The 23,002-nt window shown below is 37.0% G+C and overlaps 1 protein-coding gene across 2 annotated transcripts in view; it reads right to left on the bottom strand.

Moving 5' to 3' along the window:
- The window catches only part of SECISBP2L (SECIS binding protein 2 like), a 58,700-nt gene that overhangs the window by 9,675 nt on the left and 26,023 nt on the right, over nucleotides 1-23,002 (bottom strand). Inside the window, exons 8-17 of one of the 2 annotated variants that reach the window (XM_055538019.1) lie at nucleotides 22,607-22,741; nucleotides 21,056-21,136; nucleotides 20,357-20,524; nucleotides 19,937-20,078; nucleotides 16,572-16,741; nucleotides 15,688-15,820; nucleotides 13,924-14,086; nucleotides 11,459-11,679; nucleotides 10,341-10,495; nucleotides 6,120-6,339 (exon numbers count right to left, since the gene is read on the bottom strand). In XM_055538019.1, coding sequence (XP_055393994.1) covers nucleotides 6,120-6,339; nucleotides 10,341-10,495; nucleotides 11,459-11,679; nucleotides 13,924-14,086; nucleotides 15,688-15,820; nucleotides 16,572-16,741; nucleotides 19,937-20,078; nucleotides 20,357-20,524; nucleotides 21,056-21,136; nucleotides 22,607-22,741 — 1,588 coding nt within the window. The remainder of the gene's footprint in view (nucleotides 1-6,119; nucleotides 6,340-10,340; nucleotides 10,496-11,458; nucleotides 11,680-13,923; nucleotides 14,087-15,687; nucleotides 15,821-16,571; nucleotides 16,742-19,936; nucleotides 20,079-20,356; nucleotides 20,525-21,055; nucleotides 21,137-22,606; nucleotides 22,742-23,002) is intronic. The other variant, XM_055538020.1, reaches the window with a different exon arrangement.

The raw sequence follows: 23,002 nt of genomic DNA, 5'->3' as shown, positions 1-23,002 counted from the left end.
CTTCAGAGTCCTACTCAGCTCTGATAACAACTCTTGAATGTCATTTGTTTGGTAAAGCCTTTCCTGCCTTTCCTAGGAAAGACGGTCACTAACTTGAAGTCGCAAAGCACTTCCTGCATATCTGGTTCAAATGCATTTTTTCTGTGTTTGCTGTTCTACCCCTCCTCCCTCCTCATTCCCATCCATCTCTGTGTTCCTAGGTTAGCATGCAGTGTGTGCTGGGAAAATAAGCCTTACAATAAATGAAAATTTCACATATACAGTTAATTATGCAGAAAATAGCTTTAAAAAGTAAAAAAAATTTACAAAATTTAGGTACACATTTATATTTCCTTCCAACACTTATTTCCCTCTTTCAAAAGTACTGTAAGAATTCACATGGGGTCTCAGAAAAAGCCTCACCTCTCCCCTGACAGTGAGCCAAAGAAAGAAAGGAGGTCGTAAGACTGAGTAGGGCTGATCTTTCTCTAGGTTCTATCTTGGGCATTCTGCTGCTAGGTAGGTAAGCTGAAAGCCAGATGGGTCCTTTGGAAAGGAAAGGGAGATATGACCTTGGAAGCAGAGACAAGGGACTCTGTGATTAGCCATCAAGAGACGTATCACAATGATCAAAGAGCCACTGAGTTCACATATGCAGGGGAGGGCCCAGGCTGCCACCTTAGAGTAACAGGTGAAGCCTGATCAATAACTAAGGAGCACACAAACACATGACTGTGATGGGGAGGAGAAACGAGCAAGTATGAAAACGCCTTCTTTGGATGAGCAGTTGGTGGGTAGGAGGGAGGGGAAAATACAGGCAGTCTAAAGCCAGAACAGCACATCTGAAGTCCACTTTTGAAGAAGGGATTAGGCAGCATTTTAAAGGCAGAGTCAAAGATCTCAACAAACCTGAAAATATTATTGATCCAAAGCGAACCTGCTTCTAAATTGCTTATTTTAGAAGAACATATTCAATACAGCTGTTCTTTTGCTTATGAACCCCTCAGTGCTTTCTGTTTTGTTATTTGGTTATTTGTGAAAGTGCCTTTTCAACTTTCAAATCATTATTGGCTTTGTCAGAGGATGACGTATGTATATTTCTCCCTTCAGTTAGTACACAGAGGGAAGCCATCCATCTTTAGACTGTATACAGTAAAGGAACACCAAGTCACTTCAAGAGCCAACAGAACAAGGCGTGGTGGCAGAGAATGAGCTGGAAACTCAAGACAGACAGAAGCAGTCCTCCCTTATAAGTAGTTATTGAAAACCTACTGTATGGTCCTACTGAGAATTCATTCAACAGACAGGAAAATCATATCACACTGGCTAAGAATATAGGTTTTACACTGAAACTTATGAGCTGTGTGACAATGGCAAGTTATTTACCTCATTTCATTTTAGCTTTCTAATCTGTAAAATGCTGTACAAGATATCCTATCTCCAAGGACTACTCAGAGGATTAAATGTCTTAATAAACATGACGAGTTAAAAAAAGTACCTAGTAAGAATTCAGTAAGTGAGCTATTATTATTATATGTAAAGTGCCCATTATGTGCCAAATTTCTATCTCAAAAAACTTACAGTTTAATTGGCATTTATGTTAGAAACTGTCTCACAGAAGTATGAGAGAACTGAGACTCAGCTCAGGTGGAAGGAAAACACAAGCAAACAAAACAATTAAGGTGCACACGAAGAACAGCAACACTGGGCGGTGACAGGAGCCTTTCCATCCTACCAATGTTTAGCAATCCTTTCCCAGCTTCACTTTTTCTTTAAACTGTGGAAATCACAAAAAAATTTTTCAAAATCTTACACAAGGATGGCATGGAAGATACTATTTGTTGTCTACCCAACAGTCATTCCCCATTTTCCTCCTGCCTAACAGAGCCCCCAAACTTGGGATGGACTTGAGCTCAGTCCCACAGGAGGAATTAAAATTGTTCTCAGACTATCACAACTATCCCATTCTTCTTTGCCAAATAATCTCTTCCCCACATCTCCCTTGCAGCTAAAAGCAGTGACGTGATTGGCTCTGGCCAAATGAAACAAAAAGTGAAGGCTTCTGAAAACTGTTTCCTTCACTGATAAGAAGAGCCCACTGCCTGAACGTTCTGCTTTTTGACTGCTGTTGTGATGACCAGGGCCAATGCAGCTGTTTACAGATATGAGATGAGGAGCACAAGAATAAGAAGTCCCAGGCTGAAAATGGAAAAAGAGAAAGAAGGACAGAGCTAGAGATCTTGACAACACAGTGAAATAATTCAACATTCTAATTTTTGAGGCCACATCAGTGGGTTTCATGTCTGTTGCCAAATACATCTGATACCAATAGAGTAATTTTGTGCTTTATTCTCAAAGCAAATTATTTATGATTATTTTCACTCATTTTGTTGGCATCCTGGTAAATCAGATCATACACCAGAATCTTTAGTTCAGTTCAATCAGTTGCTCAGTTGTGTCCGACTCTTTGCAACTCCATGAACTGCAGGACGCCAGGCCTCCCTGTCCATCACCAACTTGCAGAGCTTGCTCAAACTCAATGTCCATTGAATCGGTGATGTCATTCAACCATCTCATCCTCTGTCGTCCCCTTCTCCTCCTGCCTTCAATTTTTCCCAGAATCAGGGTCTTTTCAAGAAAAGAGTCAGTTCTTTGCATCAGGTGGCCAAAGTATTAGAACTTCAGCAGCAATCCTTCCAATGAGTATTCAGGGCTGATTTCCTTTAGGACTGACTGGTTTGATCTCCTTACATTCCAAGGGACTCTCAAGAGTCTTAACACCACAGTTCAAAAGCATCTTCTTTGACGCTCAGCTTTCTTCATGTCCAACTCTCACATCCATATATGACTACTGGAAAAACCATAGCTTTGACAAGATGGACCTTTGTTGGTAAAGTAACATCTCTGCTTTTTAACATGCTGACTAGGTTTGTCATAGCTTTCCTTCCCAGGAGCAAGCGTCTTTTAATTTCATGGCTGCAGTCACCATCTGCAGTGATTTTGGAGCCCCCCAAAATAAAGTCTCTCACTGTTTCCATTGTTTCCCTATCTATTTGCCTCTATGAAGTGATCTTCATATCTATGAAGTGATGGGACCAGATGCTATGATGTCCGTTTTTCAAATGCTGAGTTTTAAGCCAGCTTTTTCATTCTCCTCTTTCACGTTCATCAAGAGGCTCTTTAGTTCCTCTTTGCTTTCTGCCATAAGGGTGGTGTCATCTGCATATGTACGGTTACTGATATTTCTCCTGGCAATCTTGATTCCAGGTTGTGCTTCATCCAGTCCAGCATTTCACATGCTGTGTTCTGCATATAAGTTAAATAAGCAGGGTGACAACATACAGCCTTGACATACTCCTTTCCCAATCTGGAACCAGTCTGTTTGTTCCATGTCCAGTTCTAACTGGTGCTTCTTGACCTGTATATGGATTTCTCAGGAGGCAGGTCAGGTGATCCGGTATTCCCATCTCTTTAAGAATTTTCCAGTTTGTTGTGATGCACACAGACAAAGACTTTGGTGTAGTCAATAAAGCAGAAGTAGATGTCTTTCTGGAAGTCTATTGCTTTTTCTATGATCCAAGGGATGTTGGCAATTTGATCTCTGGCTTCTCTGCCTTTTCTAAATCCAGCTTGAAAATCTGGGAAGTTCCTGGTTCACGTACTGTTGAAACCTGGCTTGCAGAATTTTGAGCATTACTTTGCAAGCGTGGGAGATGAGTGCAATTATGCAGTAGTTTGAACATTCTTTGGCATTACCTTTCTTTGGGACTGGAATGAAAACTGACCTTTTTCAGTCCTGTGGCCACTGCTGAGTTTTCCAAATTTGCTGGCATATTGAGTGTAGCGCTTTAACAGCATCATTTTTTAGGACCTGAAATAACTCAGCAGGAATTCCATCACCTCCACTAGCTTTGTTCATAGCAATGCTTCCTAAGGCCCACTTGACCTGGCATTCCAGGATGTCTCTGGCTCTAAGTGAGTGATCACATCATCATGGTTAACTGGGTCATAAAGATCTTGTTTGTATAGTTCTGTATATTCTTGCCATCTTTTCTTAATATTCTGCTTCTGTTAGGAAGATTCTGCTTCTGTTAGGTCCATACCATTTCTGTCCTTTATTGTGCCTATCTTTGCAGGAAATGTTCCCTTGGTATCGCTAACTTTCTTGAAGAGATCTCTAGGCCTTCCCATTCTATTGTTTTCCTCTATTTCTTTGCATTGATCACTGAAAAAGGCTTTCTTATCTCTCCTTGCTTTTCTTTGGAACTCTGTATTCAGATGGGTATATCTTTCCTTTTCTCCTTTGCCTTCAGCTTCTCTTCTTTTCTCAGTTATTTGTAAGCCCTCCTCAGACAACTATTTTGCATTTGTTTTTCTTGGGGATGGTCTTGATCACTGCCTCCTATACAATGTCACGAACCTTCATCCATAGTTCTTCAGGCACTCAATCAGACCTAATCCCCTGAATGTGTCACTTCCACAGTATAATCATAACTCTTCTTAGAATTCAACCATTAGTTTAGAGAACTTTAGTTTTGAATAAAATCTTATAGGACCTAGATGAGCTCTCTTCATTTTACTGAAGACAAATCTGACGCTCAGAAATTAGTGAATTATGCCTAAATGCCCCAGGCAGAGTGTGGAAAAATCAAGGCTTCAATCTTTGAACACTTTAAATCTGGTACTTTTTGAAAACATCTCCTAAGTCTTTGACAGGTTCTTTTTATCATGTGCCCAAATGTGCCCAGATCAGTGTCATTTCCCTAAATCCACAGCTTTAGGAATTTATCATACAGTTTATCTTTGAGAGCTGGCACATTGCAATACAGAGAACTGATTTCATTTACAAAGTTTGCCCTTTATCTTGTTTTCAACTAGTATCATTTCAGTCGAAGAAATGTCTGCCTCTAAGCCAGAATCATCTTTACCTGACCAAAAGAGTTTCTAAAAGGTGCACAATAACCTGTTAATTGTCTCTGGTCTGGGGCATCATCAAAGTGTTCCAAAAGATGAACGACCCAGTTTTTTACATGTTAAATTTTAGGTGGCAACAAGCTGTTTAGTAAACTTTCAGGTGAGACTGAAGAGAGAAAGGAAGAGAAAAAGAAGAAGTCATGCTGAAGGAGGTGGCTAAACTATTTTTTAAAAAGAACCGAGGAAGTGAATCAGAAACAAGATCAAGAAAGTGAGCAAGTATTCTAGTACAAAGTATTATAGAGACAAGGCAAGGCAACTAACTACTAAGATGCAGATTACAGTCAATATTTGTTACCTTAAATCTCACACATAAATGCTGTATTTAGTCTGTATTTCTTTTTGACTACCATCAGATTTAACTCAGGACAAATGTCACACGTCTAGGTTTGCCAAGTTTAGACTGAATAGTATTCAGGACTTTTGTTTAGTTATTAGATACAAAATTTTAATAGTCAAGTATAAAGTTATCAGGATCTTTGCTAATGTTTTGCTTCTGAGACAAACCCTCTGACCACGCATTTTTGGATTCCTGTGAGAATTCTTCAGATTTTCACCTACAGAATTTTGTCTTTCATCCATTGCTGTTCACCTGTCTCACATACCCTAACCGTAATAGTTTTAATTTTTACCTATATAAACAGATGAGGGCTTAATCACCTCCTAGCCCCAATGTCACATTCTCAAATTATCTGGATAATAGCTTTCTCTACACTGTATTGCAAACTGCACAAGAATAAACATGATGTTAGGCTTAATCTCTCCTCTATACCGAGAGGGTGCGGCACAAAGTAGATGTTCAATAAGTATTTTTATATGAATGACAGTGAATTAGAAAACAGTAAAGTATTAGAATAAAACTTCCTAGAATTTACTTAGTTATAGTTTAGAAGAATGGTACATTTGGTTTTTTTAAATCCCTTGGGATTTTTTTTTTTTTTTCGTTTTAAGATTTTGGAAATGTAACTAATTTCAGGGTCTAATAGAAACTCTCAGCCCCAAATATTTTCTTAACTTTCAATGGACGTGTTTAATGCAATTTTTAAACCAAATATGTGAGCAAAATTTGCATAATCAAGAAAGTTGAAACAGTCATTTTAAAAATGACTTTAATCATTAAATTATTTCAAAATTTCAGTCATTTAAAATGGTATGTAACAACTTACCATATTCCTTTTCATTTACTTCAGAGATGGGTTCGGAAATAACGCTACAGAAAGAAATGGCACTTGCTGCAGAGGGATTCCGAGAATGCCCCATGTGGTGCGGCACCTTCTTCACGTTCTTTAAGGCTTCCTCAGCTTGCTCCTGTTCCATTGCGGCAACCATATCTTTATATGCTTTCCTGGCTTCCTCAGTGAGTTCTACTAACTTATTAAACAGGCTCTAGAAAAAGAAGAGATATTGCCTAGTCCATTTTGTGTTATACTCTTTATTACTATCATTAGCAATAAATACCTCTACTGTTTCAGGGCCGGATACACTTTCCATCAGCACAAAATCCAAAGGTATGCAAACCACAGAACTCTATAAAATATTGTAACTTATTTTCTTTTTTCTCTGTAACTTATTGATTCTCACAAGTCTGAAGCAAATTCTTGATTCAGTATTAGCCACTATATTAAAGTTCTTGCAGTTTATTAACTCAACAGAGTTTATTAATTCAACAACTGCACGGCTATAGCATCTAGCACTACAGTGGGTACAGAGACTACTGGAACCGCCACTCTGCTCTCAAGGAACCCTCTATATGGCTGAAAGGAGAGGACAGGAGACAATAACGATTCAAGGCACAATACCTTAAATACCTAGAGATGTACAAAGTGTTTAGGTTTTGGAGGAAACATCTAACTGCTGGGTATTAGTGAAGAGTTCATAAAGCAATGTAACACCTGATATATGCCTTGAAAATCTGGCACAGCTTTGAGGGGTGGAGACAGTGCATTTTTAGCCAAGCATGCAAAACCATAAACAAAGGCACAGAGTTAATAAAGTTCAAGGCTTGTCTGGGGAGCAGTGAAGAATCGTATATGGGTTCGAATATAAGAGAATGGGTGTATGCAGGGTGATGTCCAAGGATGCAGGAGATGGCAGTCTCCATAGGAATTAAAAGCTCCCTATAATGTTTGTTTGTTTGTTTGTTGAAAGAATGCTGCTTTAAAAAAGACCAAATACAAGTCAAGTGATTGGCTAGCTAGTGTTTGGCTAGCTGGGCCATGAAAACGATGAAAGGCAAATTATAAAAACTGAATAAAGAACCTAGAAATACAATATAGAGTTAACCAGATGTTCTTCCATCAGCAAAACAGAACGAACATGAATAGAATTATCAATCCCAGTGAAATGGTAAGTAATGGAGCACACATGTGTTAGTAAAACAGCAAAATTCATATTGCATTACAATTGTACTTCAGTAACTAGGAGGTATAACAATATCTAAAGCAAACTGAAGTTTCCACAGTCACAAAAAGATAATCAAAGAACAACTTAGTGGTTCGTGTGTGCATGTGTGTGTGTGTTAGTCACTTAGTCGTGTCTAACTCTCTGTGACCCCATGGACTGTAGCCCACCAGGCTCCTCTGTCCATGGGATTCTCCAGGTAAGAATACTGGAGTGGGTTGCCATGTCCTCCTCCAGGGGATATTCCTGACTCAGTAATCGAACCCGGGTCTCCTGCATTGCAGGCAGATTCTTTACCATCTAAGCTATAGGAAGGTCCTTTTAGTGGTTCTTACATCACAATTTAACAACATTCTACTCCTCCTTAATGTCTTGATTTAGTATCATAATGCAATATATATACCCACACATTAAGTAAAAAATTTCAGGTGGTAGATACAATCTGGCTACCTATAAAAATGTTTAATTATGTACATAAAATTGTTTTTAGAAAATGGGGGAAAAGTACAGCACAACTGTCTTTTTCTAAATAAAGCACTGTCATTTAAGTATAAACCATAACATGACAGCATGGTAAAAAAAGTGCCATAATGTTATGGAAAAACATGTCTCTATAAATTAAACTTGAGAAGAAAAAACATAAGTAGCATGCTTTACCCAGCTGCAGCTTAAATTCTTTATAGCAGCAGGTACAATAAACACTGTTGCTAATTGTTTTGATTTTTGAAGAGAGGTGGGTGACAGTAGTATTAAAAATAAATTCAGGATTTACTTAATTTTAAAAAGGAAGGAGTGAAAGTGAAGTCGCTCAGTCGTATCCAACTCTTTGCGACCCCATGGACTGTAGCCTACCAGGTTCCACCATCCATGGGATTTTCCAGGCAAGAATACTGGAGTGGGTTGCCATTTCCTTCTCCAAGGGATCTTCCCAACCCAGGGATTGAACCTGGGTCTCCCGCATTGGAGGCAGACGCTTTACTGTCTGAGCCACCGGAGGATGGATTTCATTAAAAACATGTAACATGTCATAAATATCGCTTTGCAATATTCAACAAATCATGCACTTAAGTGAAGCCAACAAAGAAAACAGGCACATGGATATGTAATTTTGAGATTCACATTGGTTTTATAATACAATAAAACACAGAAACTGTTGGAAGTAAAATGATAGAAAAGAAAGCACAATTGAAGAGAGAAGCTGTTGGGGAATAAAAGTCTCTAGTAGCAGTGTAAAGACCGAAAGCTTAATTCAAAGGTTAGTCTTACTAGATGGTAAATTTAACTTAGACGGGCTACCATATTTACTGCAAGTAGACACACTTGACCATGTATCAGTATTTCCTTGACCTCCATTCTATGAAAGTGTTTGGTAAACAGTAACTCATCTACCATACAATGGAAAAGGCAAGTAAAGCAATGTACAAATAAAACTGGCAAACATTTTATAATATAAAAGCATTCAAATAACTTAATATATCTAATTCAGTAAGAAGTCAATACAGTCAAAAACAAACATGTCTACTTTTCCTGATCTCGATCCTATTCCACAAACTTGAACAGTAAACAAAAAAGGACTACATTTTTATTACATATCATTTGTTGTTATTTAGTCACTAGGTTGTGTCTGACTCTTTTGCGACCTTACGGTCTGTACCTGCTGGGCTTCTCTGTCCATGGGATTTCCCAGGCAAGAATACTGGGGAGGGTTGCCCTTTCCTTCTCCAGGGAATCCTCATGACCCAGGGATTGAACCTGCACCTCCAGCATTGCAGACTGATTCTTTACCACTGAGCCGCCTGGGAAGCCTATGTGTCTCTACCATGGAGCTATTTACTGTTTACCATCCACATCCTCAGATATAGTTTCACATAGCAGGCAGATATACACCTACCACACAATTTATTAAACGTTTATCACCTGTTCATTCCCAACTAATGTAAAAGGTTGTCAGACACAAAGACAAGGGGCCTGCCTGCAAGGAATTCAGTTACATGAAGAAATACATGAACTACAGCAAGGCAGTGTGATACCTGTAACTGAGAAAAGCATGGGTTCCTGTGGCAAGCACAAATATTAATCACATGACTGTACAGAGTAGGTGGGTACACAGGAAATTTAATGGGAAGTGAGAGAGAAACTGAATAAATAGGGGGATGGAACCATACAAATATAGTGACTGGATAGGAAAGAGACACTTAAATATACACAAATAGTATGGCTGAGAAGAGGGAAAACTGTTCATCAGCGGTGGCACAAAATACTTTAGCTTCAACTTCATATAAAAGTCTTATTTTATGCAACAGATTGTATACAATTTAAAACAAATATAACTGAAAACACGTCAATGTAAAAAATCACAATGAAGTCAAATAATGCACTAAAAAGAACCCCACATATTAAAACAAAAAAAATTACCAATCTTATGATATCAGTTAATAAGCATTAGTCTAAATAAGTAACATTATCATTTAGCAGCTCCTATGGGCAAAGTCTGTGTTAGCAGACTATGAGAGAAAGACAACTATCATAGGTGAAGAACTGTTCTCTCAACAGGTTTAGGAATTTGGTTTTCTAAAGGAAAATCCTCTCCAAGTAAAGGGTTCTTTTCTTGCTTGACTCCTAATAGCATACAATAAACCCAACATATAAACTGAAGAAAATTATTTTACATTACACAATACTGGACATCTTTACCCAGCAATTATATGTATTATCAAGTACTACATATCTGAACCCAGAAAAAAAAAAAACAAACCCACTGAGGCAGAAATATGAGCTAAAATCTTTTCAAAATGCTATAGGATTAACTTACATGTTTTCAACACTAAAAAAGGAAATGTAACACTCAAGAATTTTCCACTCATTCCTGGAGAGTCACCGTATCACTTCTGCAAATTCTCAAACACAACACTGGCATGTATCCAAAGAAAATGTACTATGGGGGTGGTGGCAGAGGGCACCGGGGGACTGTGTCTTCTAAGTCTTACCTCAGCGCCAAAGTAGTTGAAGATTCCCACTACACTAACAGGAACCAGCTTGTTCACACAGCGACCTAGAGCTTTTCTTCCAAGGGCAAACACAAATGGAATTTCTTGTTCCCGTGCCATGGCTATAACATTATAGAGAGCCTCATCCAGGCCACCTGAGACATAGAGGTTTTATTTTAGTTATTTCCTAAATGAAGCTATTTCAGCACCCTAGAGCTAAAGCAAAAGACACAGCAGCAAAGGATTCTATGAATGCTTGGGGTCACTTAGGCTGTTCCACACATTTTCCTATCTATGGCTATATGTACATATTTTCTTTCTCCCCAGTTAAATACCATATTCCTGTAATGCCAGTATTTTTTTCTCCACAGGGATTAGCACAACAGGAATCAAATTTCAATATAATAAATACTTTTTATTTTTTTAATTAAAATTGTTAATAGTAGCTGATGCCTTTTATCCAATCTCTCAGCTCATGTAAGCAGCCCATTACAGGCAGGAAGACGGATTATAAATGACTGTTTTTACTAGTACGTCTCCCCTGTGCAGAATATGCCTGTTACTGCTATTGATGCATCTGTCTATTGCAATCATCCGAAGTGGCTCTTCCACGAAAAAAGGACAGAAAAGGGTGCACGACATGGTACAAAGTACTTGTGTGCTGGCTCACCCAAAGACCTCTGTTACTGCTGATTTCTGATACAAATTTCCACCATAAACAGAAGCAGAAACTTTTATCTTTTTCCTAATTCTTTTTAAGAGAAAAGAGCTATCAAGGGTAATGTAAAAATTTTTAAAGTAGTAAACTTGTAAGAGGGCATTTCTTTACCTCTGTAAATAAATTCTACTGAAAAGATTTTTACAACAAAGAGGACACTTGGTTGGCTCAACCTAAATCCTTCACCAGGGTTCATAAATGGGGATTTTCTTTACAATCTGTTCTCAATTTTATTAAAATGAAGTAAGTGAAATATTTCATTTTCTTTCCTCATGTTTAATACTATGTTTTATACCTAAACTCTCCTAAAGACAAATGGCTTCCACTTTTAAAAGTCACTACATATTCCACAATTATACTATATAAATATCAAGACACTTCAAAAGTAAAATGCTCATACCTTTGGATTGGATCTTTTCACAATTTGGAGAAATTATAACACACTTGATCTTGTTTAACTTCATATGTTTCGTAACTTCTCTAAGACCCATAACCAGCCGTCTCCTTGCTTTTGCTCTCACAGGATCCTTTTGATAGATGCGTTCCTGGAAGCTGACAAGTTCTTGAAGAAGAAGAGTCACACATTCATCAATCTCTTTACAAAGAACCTGATTACAATACCTGTAAAGGAAATAAAAAATAGGTAATTATAAAATTACTTAGGAAAAAAATACATCCAGCAACAGGTTTTCATTAAAAAAAAAAAACCAAGTCTTAATCTCCTAAATACTTCAATCAATGAGAAAAATAACAGAGTTCTTCTGAATTAGAACAGATCGGCTTTTATGTAAAGGACAGACCTCTAGGAAGGACTATCTAAACACCTAATTACTAAATTCCTAACGGTATGAATCAAATATTAGCCTTCTATTAGATAAAAACAGGCATTTTTTGGTAAGGAGATAATGCATAAAGTTATTTTATTCCAATGAATACTAAGGATGCCTCTAATAAGAAACACATTGATTTCATAAAAGCTAACCAAATGCCTAATACCAACAGTTCCTCATCCATGCTTGGATATATCACAGTCTCCAGGTACTGGCTTCTTGAACCATAAAAATAGGGATGACAGCTTCAATGGTCCCTCTAACCCTGAAAATCTATGACTAGAGAAGATGAATTCAGTAATTAAACTGACGTCAAAACCAAAGAGATCTTCAAGGTAAAAGTCACATGCCCTTATACTGGGCAAAGCAACTGAATGGAGCTCTTTGTGAGATAACATATGGCCGCAGCTCAGATCCAACCAGTCCATTCTGAAGGAGATCAGCCCTGGGATTTCTCTGGAAGGAATGATGCTAAAGCTGAAACTCCAGTACTTAGGCCACCTCATGCGAAGAGTTGACTCACTGGAAAAGACTCTGATGCTGGGAGGGATTGGGGGCAGGCGGAAAAGGGGACGACAGAGGATGAGATGGCTGGATGGCATCACCGACTCGATGGACCTGAGTTTGAGTGAACTCCGGGAGATGGTGATGGACAGGGAGGCCTGGTGTGCTGCGATTCATGGGGTCGCCAAGAGTCGGACACGACTGAGCGACTGAACTGATCTGAACAGCTCAGAAAACAGGAAGTGAAGTGCAAAGCCACTACAGTACTTAATTTCAAGGGTAAGGAAGTCATTTAAGTTAAAGTAAGTTCAGTTCAGTTCAGTCGCTCAGTCGTGTCCAACTCTTTGCGACCCCATGAAAGTAAACTACTTATATATTCTATTTTGCTAGTTCTCATCCATAATCTCTATCATAAGTAGGTATTTAAGAAAGAGAAATGGGGTAATTTCTAATCTAAGAATGCCAGGCCAGCAAATTGCCACTTGTAAATAACATTATATGGTGAGAAAATCCAGGCTTGCCTTTCTCTAGTGAAAAAAATAATGGTACAGTTCCAAAAAAAAAAATAAATAAATAAGAGCTAAAAAAGCAATAAACAGCATTTACATTAAAAAAAAATAATAATAATGTTGGAGGTTTTTCTAATGTTTATGTGAAAAATGTTTAAATACATGAGTATGACATTACTTCAGAAGAGAAGATACAACCGGACATATTGTACACAAGATTAATAAAGTACACAAAATTAAGGAATGCAATTAAAGAATAAAATGCCAAAAATGCAACTTTCTTTATTCTGCTTTTCTTCCAAGCTGTTTATTTCATACATGAGCAAAATCTTATTCTCCAAGTATTTACTTGCCCTGCATCTGTTATTTGACACTTAACTAATTAACTTCTCAAATCTAGGTGGTATTTGCTCAAAACAGTAATATAAAAAAAAGGAACAGAACAAATCATTGTGGTTTGAATTCACATTACTCTTACGCTGGGATTCTTTCATAAGCAAGAAAAAATAAAGGTAAAATTAACTCATCCATACCAATGTTCATATTCCCAAATCCTTCAGAGCAATGACTGTCAGTTCAAGATTATTCACAGATGGCATTTTAAAACTTAGAAATATACACTTAAAAACAAATAGCTTTAGGTAATAGGTTGACTTCATATAGTAGGGTCTTAGAATTGTTATTGGTTAGAGAGTTTTTTTTGAAGGACAATATAAACCGAAAAGCAAAAGCACTGGAGAGGGAAAATGTGATAGTATGGCATTTTATAGATAAGCTCTAAGAGGCCAAATTTCCTAGGGATGAACACTAGTTGCTATAAAAAGAATATTTATTGTCAAATCACTTTTACATGAACACAGATAAAATGTTTTCTATATAATAAAACCAGCTGTTAAACTAAATCTGAAAGAAAGATCTCTGGTATTGTTGGCCCAACCCACCAAGAAATAAAAACAAAATTAAATTCAGGACTACAATCAAGATATTTAAACTATTCAACCTCAACAGAGACTAAAACTTACTCTCTAAATCTTTTGCTGTGGATTTTGGTTATTGTTGAAGATGCCATTGGACTGCCTATCCCAGAACTAGCTGGAGAGCCTTGGGACACGGGTGTCATACAGTATGGAGAGTTCTGACTTGCTGGAGACAGGGATGTATCACTGGGCATGCTCAGTCCAGTATCTGTGGAGAAGTGGGGTGAGGAGAAAGAATTTAGGAATTTCAAATGCTGAAAAGCCCTACACCAATCAAAACCACTTAGAATGGCAGTATCTTTTGTGTCACTTTCAAATTCTCCAGAAGCTACCAAGTTGGGCATTGCTCCTATCACAAACATTTCTCATATACTACAAATATCAAATCTTCCTATTAGGTCTTAAAATATACTCTGAAAAAAAATCAAGCACAGCCTATAAGTCTTCACAGAAAAGATGAGAGAAGGCAAAGTAACCTAAAACACGTACCCTTAGAGGATCTAAATTGAAGAACAAAACGACGTATTTGCTTCTGCACCTCTTTCCGGATCATATTACCTGCCTCCTATATTTTTCCACCTCTTTCTTAGAAATAATTTTTAAAACTGCCTTAAAATTCCCATTGCTGCTAGCAATGATGATTCTACCTCTCCCATTCCCTCCACACCACTCCTGACTCTCCAAGCACCACCCAAGTTTCTCTTTCATCTGGTCTTCGCTCCTGTGCTCAGGTAGCCACGTTTGTCATCTTTTGACTCAACTGCTTCCTTTAGTTACTGCTTCCTTCTCAAACAAATGAACTCAGGAAATGAGTTAGTACTTGTCCAGTCCATTAATTTGCAAAATTATATATACACCTTATCTCTCTGCTAGACTGTAAATTTATTGTAACAGGGACGGCCCACTACATAGCTTTATTACATTTCCTGAGCTTCCCACCCCCACTCCAGTTATTAAAGTACACACAGTAAGTATTCAAAAACACTTGTTGAATGAATGGATAATTAGATAACACCTAAATACAAAGGGAAAGATGTTTAATTGAGAGTAAAGAAGAACTCTAACCAAATATATTGGAATAATTCTTAGAAGTAAATTTATTTTTCTAAACCCAATGGAACATTGCTACTACATCTATGTGTAAACCAGATTTAAATATTTTGCTGAAATTTGAAGAATAGCAGTAGAAAAAGGGACCTAGTCAGGTCTCTCTCAAAATCTTTCTTTCATAGTAGTATAAATTTTTGAAGGTATCTGCAGTTTTCCTGAGGTCCCATTTGGAATCATGTGCTGGTTACCCACTGTATGGGACTGAATCCTATCAACCAACTGGACTCTGCACTGCAACAAGCTTTACAATTCTCTACTCTTTGTAGCATATGTGTTAATTCCACAAAATTAATTGAAAAATATCTGTGTACAAGTGGACCTGGGCGGTTCAAACCTGCATTGTTCAAGGGTCAACTGCAGTCCTGCAAAGAAAAGATAGCCAACTGTGTTCTGGACATAAAAGAAGACAAAAGGAACTGTGACAGTTACAGAGGCGACATTAGTGAGATCAGAATTATGAGAGTACACAATAAATTCAGGATTCAAGCTTCAAAACTGCCACAGACCTACTATTAACACCTGCCTCTCCTTTAAATATCTCCTTACAGAAGCATCTTCCAAATAAACTCTCAAACATAAAAAATAACTTAGATAAAACATGGAGCACATTTAGGAGAATAACTAGTGATGTGCTGTTACCTACCAATTAAAAAACTCTGGACCATTTTATGAGAAGAAAGGGAAAAAGAGTGATCTTACCTTCCTGGGAAACAATCTCTTGCGGCAAATCATCAATAAAATCTAAGTGCATTTCTACTGGTTCCTCAGATCCCAAAAGATTGTGGTCCACAGTTAAACGGCCCTTCTTTTCCTCTCTTTCTTTCAAAATAACCTAAAAGTCATTACCAGTCTTCAATTACTCTTTAAGTATGTATTGAATGATTAAAATGTTCACTATTATACACTTAAAAAAAAGGACATGAGGATTTTGTCTGGCTATGTGAAAACTGGCAAAAAGGTAAATGTAATTTTAGGCAGTGAAGCTGAAGGAAGTACTATATCCAAAATAAAGGGAGGCAATATAATGCTACAGCTACTAAACCAGATCTGCTTCATTCTTTAAATCCGAGTTGACAAACTAGGGCTTTCCCCAAAATGGGTAAAATTAAAAGTGTGGAAACCAGACCACAGAGTTACATTAGATTTATTTGGTTATATATTATCTCATCCTGCTCCTCCTAATAACAAAACTGAATTAAAGAGAGCAGATATTATCCCCAACTTAATGACGAAGAAGATGAAGGTAAGAAAGGCTTGCTAAAACAAAACACTAAGTACTAAGTTGGTACCAGAACCTCAGGCTTCTGATTCCTAGGGTCCAAAGTTTTTGGATACCTAAATGTTTAATTTTTTCTGTTTTAACCTTACAGACAGAACTCATTCTCCAGAGCCTTGGTCAACACAGAAAAATAGTCATGATGCTGAGACCCTAACCTCAAATTAACTAACTAGTCATCATGAAGATGCATGCTTAACAAACTTTCCACAATAATTTGTTGGCTAAAATGCCACAACTACATTTGCAAAACAGATTTAAACCCTTATTTATCCTGTAAAATAATCATCCCCAGGTTTTGATTTACCTTTTTAAGTGCTGTGGGCCGTTTTAGTTTTGCAATTTCCTTTTCTTTTCCTTTTTTTGCTTTAGAGGAAGTAATGTCCAAAGAATTAAAGGATGTCAAACAGGGCTGACTTTTGGTTAAAGGTTTTCTGTTAGTAGAGTCTTTAGTGTGGAAAGAAGCTGCAGTGACCACTAAAACCAAACAAGAACATTAGTTTTACTCTTATGGCCAACTCCACACACTTTCAAAATTTCTAATGATAAACGTCTAAGAACAAGAACATCCTCTTCTTGTGGAAAACTGACATCATAATAGCAGAAGCAGTATATGGCCGTGCAATGTCCCTCAGATACAGCTCCAAAGAACCATTCTACCTCTGAAATTTCAAAACTCTGTACCTCTTCTTATTGCTAATGAATCTAAGAATGACCCTTATATAAGGTAAGTACTGTCACTCCTCATTTCAGCCTGTCGGTAAAAAATGATGCTTATCCCTCTCAGCTGTGTTCTTCAGGACTAGTCAAGCAATTCGTTTATGCCTGATTGATACCCTCATTCTCCAGTGTATACCGCCCATCCTTCAGTAAACCTTGCCTCTATTAATCATCTCAATCCTCTCACTCTAGCAGAAAAGCTTTCCTGTTACTTCCCTGAGCAGATGCTTTCCAATATAAGCTTTTAAGCCACCTGAGAGGAGGTGGCAGGCAACCTTACTTCCACTCAAGGCTCACCAACCACTTCTGCTAGTAATCCCATCTCTGGATTAATTCCTCAAGGATTTTGCTTTATCCCTTTCCCCTTTAATCTTTCAAGTTCTTCCCTAACTTCCCAGAAGAAGTTAAAATCTCCTCTACATGAAAGGATGAAAAAAGGCAGGCAAACCAACAAAACCTCTCCCCTGAATGGCTTCTAAGGCACCATCAACTCCCTCTCTCTTTCTGTAACTTCCAAATAGTCGGCTTTCCCATTACTTTTCAAATCATTATAATCTGGCCCCTGCCTTACCCACTTTCTTGAAACTGCTATTGCCAAGATCACATATAATTTTACAATCACCAAATCTAATTCTGAGTCTTTGCTCTACTCTAGTTTTTTTCTTTTTAGCATGTGTTACCAAAGACCATATCCTTCCTCTTTCTGAAAATTCTATCCTCATCTTCTGTTACATTCCATTCTATTTTTCTTACTTTTTCTCAAACCTGTTTTTCTGGTTCTTTTTCCTTCTGTGTTTTAAGTCTGAGTGTTCTACATCTTTTATCCTAATTTTTCTCTCCCCTGACAATCTTATATATTTCCAATTACAACAATCATCCCTATTTGAAATTTATTGACTTCTAACCTGAACTGCATATACCTAACTATGTTAAATAGGAACCACCAAGATGTCCCTAACTAACATTTCAAATACAACAGGACCAGAGTCTGTTCTTCCCAAGAAAATTCTTATTCCATGATCCTTAGTCTATTTGGAATCATCATATCCCATACCACCAACACAATGTTCTAAGTCAGAGAGCCTGGAGTCATCTTTGACTTGTTGCCACATTCCATCAATTAAAAAATCCTATTAACTTTCTTAAAATCCTTTACATCTCTGCCATAGTCCTATCCTTCTTTTGGACTTCCCAAGAAAGCTGATTTCTTTGTAATCAACCCTTACCAATTTAAACATGGTGACAGGTTAGAGGTTAACCTCATTTCTATCTGTCAAGAACTTTACTCTCCCTTCAAAGTCCAGTTCAAATCACAAATGAAGTCATTTATAACATCTTCCCCATATGGCCCTGTTGACATAAATCACTCTTTCTTCTATAAGTTCATTAAACTTTGCTAGCACCTTTCCTGAAGCACTGCTTTTTATGAGCTATGTGTTTATATGTTTCTGACTACACTATAAATCTTCTTGACCACAGACATAGCTTAATCATATCTGTAATTCCACAGTTCCTGACACCATGCTTTGCTTGTAGATAATTACATTTGTATATATTAACATGTGTTAAATGAATCAAAGTTGTAATATAATAAGCCACTTGAAATATCACAGACTAATAGTCTTTTCCCCTAAATAATCAGTTACACGTTACTAAGCACTTTACATGTATCATCCCATCTACTCCCTCAAAACAATCCTGAAGCAGGTACTGTATTATCTCTATTTTAATGAGGAAATTGAAACACAAGAAGATTAAATAACTCGCCAAGGAAATACATGGAAGAACAGGATCCAGGAGATAGTTCAAATCCAAAGCCCCCCCATGCAGCCCCTAGACCACACTGACCCCAAACACTGCTAACTCTCAGTTCCATTTCCCAGGCTCCTTTACTCTTAGTAAGATGTTACTACCACTCTCCTCATCTCAACAGCATGTAACTCTAAAGCCTAGGATGTACTCAATGTTATTTTTACTAACAGTTACTCTAAGCTAAGGTTCATACCGGATGGGTAATTAACTATAGGTTTAAACCTTTTGCATACACAATTAAAGTTATAAACTGTTATTTATCTTTTTGTTTAAAAACAGTAGATCCTTTATATAGGAACGAAAGAAAACAGAAAATTCAATTCTGCCTCTCAACATCAGTGCTTTTTATTGGTGCCTTTCTCTTTCCTTTATCTTATTCCTCATCCTCTAAAACAAAGACTATGAAAACAAATGAGGGAGCACTTCAAAGCTGCTGAGCCTAACTCTGATGAGGTTTGTTAAAAAGAACTGTTTCAGGAGAAAGCAAGATCATTTTCTCCCTCCTTCCCACTCTCTTTCTTTCACAAACACACAAAATTTGATCAGAACTCCTAGGTTTCCCATTTGGTTTTAAATTGGATAATTTAACAGTTATAGAGCCTTACTGCTCTATAACTTACTTGTGGCCCTTACTGCTACCTTCAAAGCTGGTCAATGATATGTACCAACTGACAAATCTGAACAGAGATCCAGAGGGCCTGAGGGAACACACCATACTGATGTCTGAGGGAAGAGAGTTCCAGGTAAGAGCAAGCCTTAAGAACTGCGCTAGAAGCACATTAGAAGTGTCTGTGGAACAGCAAGGGGCTAACTGGCTAAAGCAGTGTGTGCCAAGGGAGAATGGTGAGGAGGGCCAAAAGGTGACAGGGTCAGCTGAGATATGACTTAGAACTCCAGCTTCACTCCAAGTGAGATGAGTTGCTGGAGAGTTTTGAACTTATATTTGAAGAAGATCACTCCTTTAAAGATAGACTGGGGGTTAGGGTGAATGAAAGGTAGGTAACAGTGTGGCAGGAGAGGAGCTGCTGAGTAATTAGACTCTGGATTTTTTTTTTTTTTAGGTATATATAATTTAGATTAACAATATCCAAAATATATTACCAAAGTGAAATAACATATTGCTCAGATGAATGATATTACCTGTATATGACAGAGGTCTGGTGTTAGTAATTTGCCGTGCTTTCATGGCTTGCTGTTGCTTTTCCAGAGCTGCTAACATATCCCCCAAATCTAGCTGCACAGGTGTTTTATTCTTTTTTCCAGCTGCCTTTGATAAAGCTTCCTGCAAGATAAATATGAAAACATTTTTGTTATAGTATGAAAATGTGACAATTTAAGGGAATTCCCTGGCAGTCCAGTGGTCTGCCAGGACTCCACGCTTTCACTGTGGAGGGTGTGGGTTCAATTCCTGGTCAGGGAACTAAGATCCTGCAAGCCATGTGATAAGGTAAAAAAAAAAGTGGCAATTTAAGATAATTATATTTGTCACTCTTCCATCCACCCTCTCCCCCAAACCTACCAAATAAACTACCATATATATTCATAAAAATGAATACATACCTGTAGTTTTTTTTGCTCCATACTTATTTCTGAATATTCTTGAGCGGTGGCAAGGGCTGCTGCTAAAGCTTTCTTCTTTTGACTTTTTGCACGTTTAGGAACTGAGGTTGTAATGGGAATTGGAGTCTGAACTATATTGATTGGTGAGTTTTCTGGTAAATCATCCAACTATGATAACCAGAGAAAACCATTTTTTAGTGATTCCGTAACAATCTAATCATAAGGAAAGACAATCTAGAATGTGAGAAGTTCTACAGTATAACTGGGCTAGACTGTTCAAAAGATTCAGTGTCATAAAGAACAGAGTGAGGTGGTAGAACCATTCTAGACTAGGAGACTGGAAAATGATAGCGACAAAACAGCATACTGCAGTAGGTGATATAAGCGTCTGCATTCTGTACTAAAAACAAAAGCACTCCAAAGTAAAGTTTTACAACAATTGGGGAAATTTTAGCAGGGACTGTATGTTGCATGATGTCATTTAATAAATGGTATTTACTTCTCTGAAATGGAACTATGGATTTCAAAGGACAGTGTCTGTTCTGGCTACACTGAAAATACTAAATCAGTACTAAATACAGCATTTCTTCAATACCATCTGCCCAAGTCTTTATACTTCCCTGTAGTCTTTCTTTCCAACACAATCATGGCTCACAAGACATTCATACATTTTACTTATCTTTTTTAAAAGTCACTTACTACTTTTGAAGAAAGTTTCTGTTGCATATTCTCATCTTTAGCATTTCCATTCTCACTTAGTTCTCGAAATCCATCTTCATCCTGAAACAGTTCCACATTTTAAGTAAAAACATAGTCCAAAGCAATAAATTCCTAAGAACAACCTTTTATAATGCTTGAGAGTAATGAGAAATGGGGACGTAATCAACTCAAGTAATTAACTCAGTATTGAACTATTTTAAGTGAGTCTTAAAAAGGAAGTCTCATTTCTCACAGGCTAACACAAAGCTAATTTAATTATTCAAGGATGAGGACATATCCACACATCCATCCTTTGGATTTCTGTATCTATAACTCCATTTTTATTAATAATTCTACCCAAGGTAGTACCCAAGGTAAATAAAAAGAAATTCAAAAAGGATTTTTATCACATTTCACATAATTTGGATTTTAAAGAAATGGCTTAATATGAATTTCATTAATACATTCCCTGTCCCACTGCTACATATACCTAGAAATAAGATTAAAAGTTAAAAAATAAAAATAAATTCCCTATTCAGAGTAATTTCTTAACCAGTATCCTCCTTTACATTGAAAATTATCTAATATCTTTAAATATAACTATGGAATGAATCATGATTAAGTGTAAATAAAAAATCTGCCACAGGTACCATTCTTGATACAATACTTCAGATGCACTCTCAAGTCCTTTAGGGCAATTATCAAGTTTATGCAACATATTACTGATCTCTAGCCTCTGGCTTCCAGTATATTTAAAATGCAACTATTAAGCCATTTTATAGAAACTATGTTAACAAAAATGAGTTATTCAAGTGAGTTACCTGGGATGTTGTTCATCATCTTGACACAAACTCTACTCATTCTTTAAAACCTATTCCAAACGCTAACCCTATCCTGCCTCAAACCCAAAACTTACTACTCCTTTCAACTCTAACCACACCTAAGAATTACCAGGTGTGTACATGCCTACATTGCTCTTTACACAGTAATCTCCCTAAGGCTGGTGTGCTTCTTCATTTTAATGCACCAGGCAGAGCACCTTACTAAATACATAACAGGCCTCCAATGAGTGCCAGTTAGATGAATAAGTAATAAAAACACTGCCATTACAATATAAAGCGTCTGCCTATCAGAGAAAGTAAAACAGCCTTTTATCTTCCTTCTCAAGACTCCCCTGACTAGCAGTACAAATTAACCAGATTTAACTATTTTCAAATTTGAAAGCCTTAACAAAAGAGACTCAACACTGATAATTAAAGATGGGTAGAAGATTCATATTAGGTGAAATTTATATAAAATTAAGTTCTATCTCTGCATGTTACTTCAAAATGATGACTATTCATGACAAAAATTTTAAAATTAACATTAATAAAGCTAATGTTTAGGCTAACTGTATATAACGAAGAAAAAAACGTGAGTCAATACTTCTAGGTAACTTACAATCTAACAGCAGTGATGGGCTAAGACATAAAAAGGTACTTATCATAATGTAATAAAAATTAATTTCTGAATGGGAACATTTACTATAACAATTTAGTTTGAAATAAGTACCTCAAAATATAAAGACTCAGAATTTGGGTCGCCTCTGTGAGACTGGCTGGGATTTAACTGCTTATTATCTTGTCTCTTTTGCAAATTTTGTCTTCTTTCTGAGGAAGTACTATGTCCTCGGCATCTGAATCCAACCTAAATAAACCCCAAAGGAGGGGGAAAATGTATTAAGTAAAATGTTTTACTGAAGTATAACATACAGAAATGTACCCAAAAGTATACAACTAAATGAATTTTCATAAAGTGCATATTTATTATAAAAGGTCAAAACTTTGATAAATGAGGTAAATATAATGAAAACACAAAACTGTAATAATTAGTGCATGTTACTCTCCACCATAGAGTTTTGCCAAGAAAATGCACTGGTCATAGCAAACACCCTCTTCCAACAACACA

The sequence above is a fragment of the Bubalus kerabau genome, chromosome 10, assembly GCF_029407905.1.
Source record: "Bubalus kerabau isolate K-KA32 ecotype Philippines breed swamp buffalo chromosome 10, PCC_UOA_SB_1v2, whole genome shotgun sequence".
NCBI classification, from domain to species: domain Eukaryota; kingdom Metazoa; phylum Chordata; class Mammalia; order Artiodactyla; family Bovidae; genus Bubalus; species Bubalus kerabau.
This window is presented reverse-complemented; position numbering and strand designations above follow the sequence as displayed.